The 10,640-nt window shown below is 48.8% G+C and overlaps 2 protein-coding genes across 2 annotated transcripts; one reads left to right on the forward strand and one right to left on the reverse strand.

Moving 5' to 3' along the window:
* Window positions 1–2,302: 2,302 nt before the first annotated feature.
* Window positions 2,303–6,048, reverse strand: MRPS11 (mitochondrial ribosomal protein S11). The gene is made up of 6 exons (XM_082060532.1): window positions 5,959–6,048; window positions 5,668–5,775; window positions 5,358–5,447; window positions 4,474–4,603; window positions 3,104–3,169; window positions 2,303–2,658 (listed from the first exon to the last, which is right to left on the reverse strand). The coding sequence occupies exons 1-6, from the start codon at window positions 5,997–5,999 to the stop codon at window positions 2,551–2,553; spliced, it is 543 nt and encodes a 180-aa protein (XP_081916658.1). The 5' UTR covers window positions 6,000–6,048; the 3' UTR covers window positions 2,303–2,550.
* Window positions 6,049–6,061: 13 nt separating this feature from the next.
* Window positions 6,062–9,281, forward strand: MRPL46 (mitochondrial ribosomal protein L46). Its single transcript, XM_082060531.1, has 4 exons — window positions 6,062–6,253; window positions 7,145–7,334; window positions 7,947–8,120; window positions 8,797–9,281. Exons 1-4 carry the CDS (start codon window positions 6,089–6,091, stop codon window positions 9,045–9,047), a joined length of 780 nt encoding a protein of 259 aa, XP_081916657.1. The 5' UTR covers window positions 6,062–6,088; the 3' UTR covers window positions 9,048–9,281.
* The last annotated feature ends 1,359 nt before the right edge of the window (window positions 9,282–10,640 follow it).

Here is a 10,640-nt window from a genome sequence, read left to right on the forward strand (position 1 = left end):
GAGGGGTAAGGAAATCATTAAGTGCTATTGGTGTCTATTAATTCCCTGCAAAATGAACAACAACAGAGTTTTAAGACTTCTTTTACCATACAGCGTGTGCAGGAAGGAGCAACCGAACCCTGCACAAGGTGGGAGATCTTGGTTTGTGCAGCTGTGCTCTCCTGCTGTGCTGCCGGCTGCCCCGGAGCCCTGGGATCAGCTGCAGAATAAACAGCTCAGCCTGAGCGTTTAGGTAAGATGTGGCTTTGGGGTGCTCCATCAGGGAGAAGGTGGGTGGAAAGTGTGACTTCTGCACAACTGAAGCACCGTGACGGAAAGCTCAGGGAGGGTATGCAGAGCTGGGGGTTTGGGAGACAGATATTGCATTATATTGTACAGAACCAGCCACTGAAACATGGAAAATAGCATCAGCCTCTTCTGTCCAGGCCGGAAAGTGCTGTTTAAACATTAGCTGGAGGAAGAAGTAGGGGTAGGTAGCAGAACTAGGCAGGGTAGACAGGGAAATAAAACTGCCAACTGTGTCAGCAGTGGCAGTGCATTGGTAAACTTCATAAAACGTTCACAGATGCTCAGCAACCGAGAGCACTAAAGAGTGGCCTTTACAAAGGGTACAGCCTTGATTCTAAGCCTGGATGAGACAAAGATTACTTCTCATTGCTCTCTGACTCCCAAGTCATCCACCTACTCTTCCCTGAATTTCGGAAGGACCGCAGATCTCTTCCCAATTTTATTTTTCTGTTTGTTCTATCACCTTTATCTGACATGGGCACTTCTGCTGCATCGATGTGACAACCAGCTTGTGGCAGAGAACGGCAGTGTTACGTTTTTCTCGGTGTGTTAGACAATACATCGCTGACAAGCCTGCCAGTGCAGACTGCTGCTCCTCCTCTCTCAGGGCTGGTCACTGTGCTCGGCACAGAAACCCGTCCAGACTTGCTGTGAGGCACATCGGTGTTGACACACAACTATCTGCCTGCATTCTCAGAGAGATAATCTTTGCAGTCAATATCTGACCTGGTATCTTCTTAAAAAGAGGAATATGACATTACTAGAAGCTCAGCCCTATTTCTGGAGTGAGGGGGAAGCTCTTTTAGTGTGTCAAACACCTATGGAAGAACCTCTCTTCCTTGCTGTCAAATCTGTGACAGCTCAAGGAACTTCCCTTTAAGATAACCTACCCTCTAGTCAAATTCAGACGGAGTAAGGTAGGGGATTCATCTGCATCTTGTTCTCTTCTGTCAAATGCAACTCAACAGGCTCTTCTAAGCAGACTGATTTCTTTCTAAACCTGCCGTGTACCATTCAGCCCCATGAAGGAGGTTCACTGCCTTGTTGCCATGGTACCCTTTCTCTGAAGAGGAAGAGAATAGTTAATTATGCAATTTAAGAAACTAAGGAGGAACGACAGAAAGAGAAATAATAGAAAGGAAGATTCTGGGTTTGTGATAGAACTGCTGGTTGCACCAAAATTCATTCTGTTTACTGGTGAAATATTTGCCCAGCATACGCTGTATATGGCCAGCGCTTCTCTGGCAGCGTGGATTTCCAGGAGCTGCCCTTTCCCGGGCACTGTGCCTCTGCCAGCCAGGGCATCGCTCCTGTGGTCACTTACTGCTGTTGTTTTCCTTGGTTAATGCTCCAGAGAGCCTCAGACATATTTGCTTGGCAGAAATTCTCTCTGTATGGAGCCAAACAGCAATAATGTATCAGAGAGCCATGACAAGCTCATGCTGCCTGTGGATGTACAGAAGATACAGTTCAAAACTTGAGCATTTTAGATCTCCTTGGCAGCATTTCATTGTTCCTCAGGCTGACTACCCCCTGCTTGTTTTACCCAGGACCTCAGAAAATCCCGTTTGTGGTGCACAAGGTGGGACTAAAGAGATGACAAGCATCAAGCCCATCAAGATCCCAGCCCCTCAGGACTGGCATTTTCTATTTGCTAGGAGCGCTGGCAGGCTGGCTACAGCTTGGGTGAGACAAAGCACCGCAACAGGTCTGTGCCAGTAACAGATCCAGGCTGTGCTGCTCCGTGCTGGAGAGGGAGCGTTGCCTCTTGCACGGCACACAGAGCTCTGCAAGCTGGGAGGAAGGGGAAGTTACCCCACAACTTGTTCCCAAATGTGTGCAGAGAAAGAGGGAAGGAAAATTATGTAACCTTACAGACCTCAGGCTGCCCTTCCACGTAACAAGGGCAATAATAGCACCAAGCGCTAGACAAGGGCCACATACAGTGGTTAAAGGAAGGGAGCAGTCGAGAGGCAATAATAACCCAAAATACTTCAGGGAACACAGCAGGAAATGGCTGTCAAAAGACCAACATTTTAATCAACAGATTTTGTACACAAGAGGCATCCCACTAAGGGAGTACATGTATTCCTACTTCTACCCCCTGGGCTTTTAAGGCCCACGATGGTGTCTCCTCTTCAATCTTCCCTCAGGAAGCATTTCCAGGGAAGATAGATTCCAGAATGTGTCACAGGAGCAACATTCAACCCAGTCCTGGTTGCATGAACTGCTGTTGAACGCAGCGTGTCTTTCACTCTCCTCTCACATTCGCCTGGCTTTCCGTGGGCGGCAGCCGTTGTGTGGAACCGGGGTGTTGTCGGTGATGGAGATGACCTCTAGACCTCCCATAGTCAAACCCTTGATGGCAGCCTGGAAGAAGAAGACAGCAGATGACACGCTGTTATCAACACATTGAACAGCAGAGAAGGGGAAAAGCTCAGGGGAAAATAGTTTGGTCCCTCGTCTAATCACCTATTTGTTCTAATGGTTCTACTTTGTAATTATCTTAAAAATAAGTAACTTGTATCAGAAAACCCAGTTTAAACCTGTCTGGTACAGTCCTTTCAGAGTTCTCATTAATTTTCCTACTTTAGTTGGAAGTCCGAGAAACAGCTTTTATTCTGCCTCCAAAATGAAATTACTCTAAAATTCTAATTATTCTAAAATTTCATTACTAGGTACTTGAGTGATCAATTCTTTACATCACTTTCAGAAAAAACAAGTTAATAGGTATAGTCATGAGACCAACCTGAATTTAAAAAACCTGAATGATGCCTGAGAGAGAAAAATACTGAAAGAAATTTTTGACACCTACTTTGCGTCCTGGCCCCAGTCCTTTCACCATGACTCGTACATGTAATACACCCTTCCCACGTGCTTTCTGAGAAAAGAACAACTGGTTAGTATACAGGTAGGTAGAAATGGATACAGAAGACAAATATGTGTATTATTGCACAAAGACTGCAGGAGTAAAGGAGGCCTGGATACAGCCATGGCAGATTCAAGAGAGCTTCTGTGCTGTCAACTCCGTATACAGAGCAAGCTTTACGATCAAACCATCTGTGACCTAAAGCCATGGGAGCAAATGACATATCCACAGATATGTGACTGAACTGGCAAGGACTAACAAGGACTAAGTCAAGGCTGTTTTCCCTTCTGTGACACAGCGACTTCTCTCCTGTGATCAGTGGATTCCTTCTGGAGGGTAAATGAGAAAAGCAGGTGAGATTTGTATTTGCTGTGCAGGTGTCTGGGCCCTCTGTGCAAAAAATACTAGAGGCTTGCAAACTGAAAATGAAAACCACCTGCTGTAAAGCAAAACGGTGCTGCCATCAAGTGGATGGAGCTCCTCTGGGTCTCTCAGTGTTCTGGTGCAATTAATCTACTAACTTGAACAGTGATAGAATAAATCTGGCCAAGCACAGCTATGCAGCTATTGTGAGGCTCCAATGAGCACAGATTAATAGTGGAGATATTCTTATATTCCTCTGAGTCAACCACAATAAGCTGTTGGCCAGCAGTGGCACTGAAAACACCTCTGACATGAAAGGCTGGAGAGAGTTCTGCCTAATTTAGGATGAGGATTTTCACTTTAACTTTGCCTCATTTTGCTGTAATGAGGCCCATGACACAGCCAGCCTCATCTTCTCCTGCCACCTGGACACCCACATGGGTTTTTAGGAACAATTACAGTAAACTGTATGCAGCTGGAAACTACAAGTGTAAGGACATCACCCTCTCTGACTGGAACTGCTGGCAGCAGCTCAGCTCTCCTATGGAGGAGAGCAAATATAAAACATTCAGCCAGTAATTACAGCAGTTTCTCAGTCCCCCACAGTGCAAAAATTGAACTGCTGCTGATTCAAGGGCTACATTTCCAAAAGTGGCTGAGAGATGTTCGCTTAGAAAAAAGAAGCTGTGCAAACTGGAGCTAGAAAAGAGAGGCTACAAGTTACATTTCCCAGTCACAACCTCCACAGCTGAGTTCACCCTCTGGGCATTTCCAGCTGCTGTTTGGAACACAGTTTGCCTGTGTGAAGATGCGTGCTGTGTCAGAGGAAGGTACAGAAACTGTCAGCAAACAGCAGATTATTGATTGAGCGCTGAGGTGCAGAGCTCTACAGTGCTGCCTGTGAGCTGTGTACCCAGGCAGGGGGAAGGTGCGAATAACCAGCGTGGGCTCACTGCTGCTGCCGCCATGGCCGCGGTCTGTGCTGCAATGGCAGTTCCCTTCTTGGCATTCTGGAAGCCTTCTGTGCCACAGGACGTACGGGCTAAGGGCCGGTTGTCAAAGCTGACCACTTGGATGTGGGTGCTACAGAAAGAGAGGGGCAAAAGAAAGAAGCAAGTTAGAACAGAGCTTTATTCTTGTTTCTTTTTGCTCAGTTTACTGGCATGGCTTACCATGGAACTCCCATTTTTCTTCTCCAAAACACTTTAACTCTGCACTCTCTTTTGAGGTATCCCCCTTACACAAACCAGCTGTAGAGACCTCGCAGCAGTAACCCTCTGTGTCACCCTAGAGAATCTGGGTGAGGTGGCAAAACCTTTCTGGGTAAGGTGTACTTTATCCAGGTATTCCTCTGCCCTTTCAGACCCACCTCTCACTGTGAGCCTAACAGCTCTTACAGTTATTAAAAAAAAACCTGCATGAAACACTTCTAGAACTTGAAAGAGCTTTAAGAAACAGTAAAATATCACACTAGGGATCACTAATGAAACACAACACTCTCTCATGGAAAATATGATAATTATTTTAAAAGCTGTACAGCAGTAGTGCTAGAGCTGGGTTAACCTTCCATTAAAGCCTCCAGCCTCTAATTGTTAATATCAGACCCTAGTCAAAATGTGTAATAACAGTCTTATTGCTATTAACAACACTATAAGGACAGTTATGCTTCCTGAACAGCACTGAAGTTTGAACTCAGTATTATTATCTTCCCAGTCATGAACACCACTCCCCTGGCTCTTTTCCTTTGATCCTTTTGATCAAAACACAGACTGGCCAGAGCCCAGGTATGAGCTTTCATTTTGCATGAGAGCAGGAACGGAGCAGCTCATTTGCTTACTTGTTGTACGTAGCTTTGATGTGAGCTATTGGGATCTCTTCATAGACCTTTCCATCCCATCTCATGGAGTTCCTCTGCAGGATTAAAGGGCTGCGGAGCAAAAAAAACAGCGATCAGGCAGTTGCTCTTTAAATTTTGCAGTGTTTTATTCCATATTGGGAAAGAAAGAAGGGGTCGAGCCTCTGAAAGACACAAGCTGCGTTTGTGATTGAGTCAAGTCACTTGTTTTCGCTCCCTTGGCTGAAAAACCACCGAAAGCGATAAAACCTCCCAGCAAGAGGCACATGGCGGAGCCCCCCGCCCGCCTCACCTCAGGTCGGTCGCGCTCCGATCCTCCGCCTCCTTCGCCGCCCCCGCCACGTCCTGCAGGCTCCGGGGGCTGGTGCGGAGGCCCCGGCACAGGCCGGCGATTCGGGCCCTGCGGGGAAGAAACGGCGTCAGGACACCGGGGCCTACCCGGGGTGGGGGGCGGATCGGGCCCGGCGGAGCTCCCGTGCCGGCCGCCACGGCGGGGCTGGAAGCGGCCAGCCCGGAGCGAGCGGGGTCCGGCCCGAACCCCCCGTCCCCCCGCCACCCGCCGGGGCCCGTCCCCGCCGCTCACCCCCAGGCCGCTCCGAGCCGTTGCCAGGCGACCGCGCTCATGGCGGCTGCCGCTGCGGCCGCCGCAATGCACGACGGGAGCGAGGAGGACTCACGGCGCCGCGGTGCATTGTGGGCCGCGGCCGGGCGTCATGGCGGCGGCCGTGCAGCGAGTGGTGGGACGGGGCCGGTGGGTTTGTACGGCTCCTGCGCCTCGGCCCTGGCGGCTGTTCGGGGCCATGTGTCTGTTGCGGCTGCCCCGCATCACACAGCCCCTGGAGAAGGAGGAGGAAGAGATGGCGGCCCTCATGGGGCAGGTAGAAGGGGGCTCTGTGGGGTTGCTGGCGGGAAAATAGCCGCCTCAGGCCTGGGGGGAGCTGGTGGCTCGGGGTGGTGTCGCTCCCCGCCATGGAGCAGGGCCGGGTGCTGTGTGTATGGTTTGCTGCCTTGATAAGAGGAGCAGAAGTCTTAGAAACACGACTAGGCCTAACGTAACGGGAACCTCATGGAGAAACAACAGCTATATAGACACCAGAGATGATGCGAAGCTTGGTTTGCAAGCAGGATGTTCCACTAGATGAAGAAAAATCTACGTGATATTTGCCATGTAATAGCACAAAATGACAACGTGCAAGCTCAAGAAATCAGGTGAAAGAGAGGACACTTGTAATCCGAGGGGGCACCAGGCTGCAAAAACAGCGGGATCCGCTAGAGACCCCAGATGAGGACGCTTGAATACCAAAAAAAGGACTTTCTGACAAATGGTGTGATTGTGGAAACAGTCTACATTTAATGCGTGAAATAAGTGGTAGAAACAAGTGAATATGCAATTGTTATGTGTAATAAATACTAAGAAGTGTGAGGCATGCGCATATTCCATTAGAGGAAAAATCCTTGGAGTGTCCAGCGCGCTGCAATAGAAGTGCCGGCTTTTTAACACTTTCAAAGCACTGTTAAGCGGTCTTTTTGCCAACTTTTTGGTATTGGCCTGCACCAGGTAATGAAGGTCTTAGTAGTGTTCCCTTAGTCTTCCTCAGCACTGCAGGTGTCCCTGATAGAGGCTCGTGGTGCAGGCAGGGAAGCCCTGCTCAAGTTTGGGGTAAATTCTCATCATCTTCCATTCACTGAGGTAGAAATAATTTAATTCTGCTTGCCGAGTCCAGCCCGTATTGCTGGTGCCTGACCAGTTCTCTGCGTTGCCCTTTTAGATCGAGCTAGAGAAAAGCCAATATTCAGACCATGAAATCCGCAAGCTGGAGGAGGAGGAGCAGCTCAGGAAGAGGAAAGAAAGCCTGTATGATGATGAAACAACTGGCAAAACAGTCATCATGGCTCAAGACCTGGAGGAGAAGTGGGAACAGAAGTTACTGCGATTCAAGGCTGCTCCACGGATAACAGGTAGGGGGTGAAGTTTGTGGTTGGCGGGAACATCCCCGGTTGTCTGCAGACACAACTGAAGGCAGTTCAGTAGGGGGAGGCATTTGCTCAGTCTTTTTTACACAGATGAGTGCAGTTCAGTGAAGGCATTTGCTAAGTCTTTTTTTTTTGTTGTTTGTTTTAAAGAGGGTCTTTACTCTGTGGCAGCACTTTTAGCACACAAGGAATTAACTGTCTGCCCAGGGAATGAGTGTTTCTGTGCTGCAATGATGTGCATGTTCAACCTTACCAGAGCAAAATGAGAAAAATAGATGTTGTTTCCAGACAAGAGGAATGTTTGGTTGCTTGGTTCCCAAGCTCCACCTGGTTCTCTTGTTGATTTTTGTCAAGCTGGAGATCCAGGAAGCTTGCTATAAATTCCTCCTGGAAATGAAACAGTGGTTTCCAGTTGAATCTTGCATTGGCTTCCAGAGCAACTGAGAGCATTTCCATCTAGATTTTTATTTTGTTCTGTGTATCCATGTTTGTGTGTCACTGCTGGAAGGATGTGAAATGGAGAGGGGTGATGAATCATGGGGATCAGACCAGTGCTACCAGGAGGCTTTGTTTCCATCATGTGCTGGTTTTTGGCAGATGCTGATAAAAACAACAATCGAACATCGTTGAACAGAAGGCTGGACAGTAACCTGATGCTCCTGGTCAAACAGAAAATTGGTAATCAGGAGTTGTGGCTTCTGCCTCAAGCAGAATGGCAGCCTGGAGAGACACTGCGAAGCACAGCTGAGAGAGCCATGGCTACGTTTTTGGGTGTGTAGTTTGCTGTTTGCCTGGGCCTCCCTCCTTTTTGTCCCAGTGGTCTTTTTCACATGCCCTACCTGAGGGATATTTGTCATCTGCTGGGAAAAGGCATTTCATGGAAGAGAAATGGAGCAGAAGTGAAATGTGGGCTCTCTGTCAAGAGCTGTGACACTGGGTAATTGGCTCTGTGACTGTGCACTTTCACAGAGCAACTGCAGCACGTGGGGGGCCAACTAGGCTGGCAAGGGGTGAGTTGGGGTCTCTGGCTGCCAGCAGCTGTGGTGCCAGGTCTGGCCCTCGGGGGAGCATGTTGGAGCATCACCAGACACCCCTCTGAATGGTCTCAGCTCGCTCCAGGTGTGCGGCTTCTCCTTCCCGCTTGTCACCCTGTAGCAGCTTTTGTGGCAGATGGGCGATGGCAAACCCACACGTTGTTGCTTTTCTGTGTGAGCTGGTAAAACTCTCTCACTCCACTTGCTGGACTCGAGGACAAGTTGGTTTTATTTCATGAGAAAATGGTTATAATTTGCATTACTTCTGCTAAGAAGGAACAGTTGGTCTGAACCAGATAGAAGAAGTGACTTATGCTGTCCTTTCTGTTACTACAGGAGAGCAGTTGCTGTTGCTCTGTGTTCTTACATCTTGTTTTCTGTTTTCTTTCTCTTGCATTGCTGGGGTCTTGCAGGAGATCACGTTCAAGCCAAAATCCTGGGGAATGCACCATCTGGGATTTACAAGTATAAATTCCCCAGGGCCATCAGGACTGAGGATAACTTGGGAGCCAAAGTATTCTTCTTCAAAGCCTTCCTCCAAAGCAGCGATTTGTCCCAGGCAGAGCTGAAAAAAGACTACCTGTGGGTCACAAAGGATGAGCTGGGAGATTACTTGAAGCCAGAATACCTGAAAAAAGTCAATGGATTCCTTCTGGACTTATAGACGATAGGCTGTGCTCCAGCAGCTGGGGAAGATGTGGGACGTGACTCCAGGGAGGAGCAGAGCTGCTGCTTCGCGTGGTCTGTGTGTATGAGATGTTCACTTGGGCTCTGGAGAATAATTTGCCTTTGCCTTATTTTCCAGTTCTCTTCACCAGGCTTGTACTAAATAAATATTAAAACTTACACTAGGAAGTGAAGCTCTCCTCAGGGAGTTCTTTGCTCTTGTTGAATCCTCCTCCACCTGTTCTGGAAATGCATGTTGTGATCTTTTCCTCTCCCAAGTGTTCAGTTCCCTGGGGCTGTGGGCGCTTGGAGCCTTGCTCTCCTCACCAGACTCCTGCCATAGTCTAGAGCTCAACTGGTTTCTTCTAAGCAATGGCTAATCCTTGTCTCTGGCACCTGCTCTTTGATGAGAGCAACACTGGAGGGTTGTCTGTATGTGTAGGTGGGAACAGAACCTTCTGGATACAAGGCTGGGAAAGGTGGGTTTCTGGGGAGCTGGAAGCTGGGATATTCACAGTTTATTTACATTTAATCTGTATTAGAGCTGTCTCTGGCCTAGAGTCTGTGGTACGTGTAGGACACAGACGCATGAGGAACAGGCAGCAGCTCGCTCTTTATATGAGTTCTGCTTTCCCACCCGCGCTGCCCTCCCCTTGAGCCTCAGGCTATAGCAGCAGCCACTGAAGGAGGGGAGTACTTGAGCAGCAGCTCTCTGGGCTGCGAGGCTCGTTTTTCCTGACGGGGAAGCTGCTGTGGTGTTGTTGCCTCCTGGGAGCAGCCTGTGAGGTGGCTTTGGGGAGTCCTGGGCTCCCATTCCCAGTGCATTAGGGTCCCAGTGCAGCTGGTTCTGGTAGCCTGATCCTATTACCTGAATTTCTTTATTAGAAGATCTATTCTGGGCTGCTTTCACCACTCTGGGACCAGTCCTGTTTCTTGGAGGTTTTTTTTTCTGGTTGTAAATGTTGCTGTTTGATAGTCAGAGTGTGGGGCCAGTGCTGGCTGGACCTTGCAGAGAATCACCCTCTTCAGTGGCAGGGAGAGAGGGAGGAAATAGCTGTCGTTAATCATTGAGAGAGATTTCAGCCTCCAGAGGTGGAACTGGAGATTGCTATATCTATTTTATCAATCCTTTGGGAGTTGTTGAGCTGCAGGCCTCAAATTAAAGCAATCCTTAATCACTCCACAAGCCATTGGGGTGAAGGGGTAGCACAGCAGCCTTCTATTTTCTAACACTGGGCAGTTTGGGAGCTGTGGGCTTGTCATAAATTACCAACAAAACAAAACTTGGTTTCTTGCAGCACCCTTACAGGCCTGCCAGGGAGGCTGTGTCTGCAACAGAGAGTGCTGGCAAAGAGGAAATCAATGTGGAACAGAATACATGCCTGAAAAATGCATGTTTTTTGGCTGCTGCCTGAGGTCAGCGCAGGTGAAGGGGAGACTGGTGCCTTCTCCAGCACTCAAAGGTCCTTCAGAGGGGATAGGCGACTCCTTCCTCTCGGTCTTTGCCCCACCAACTGCTTAGGCTCAGCTCAGCACAGGTTTAGGGCATGCCCTGTGCCAAGGTCTTTGCTGCATTTGCCATACCGAAGAC

This window comes from Streptopelia decaocto (genome assembly GCF_964273445.1).
Source record: "Streptopelia decaocto genome assembly, chromosome: 9".
NCBI classification, from domain to species: Eukaryota; Metazoa; Chordata; class Aves; order Columbiformes; family Columbidae; genus Streptopelia; species Streptopelia decaocto.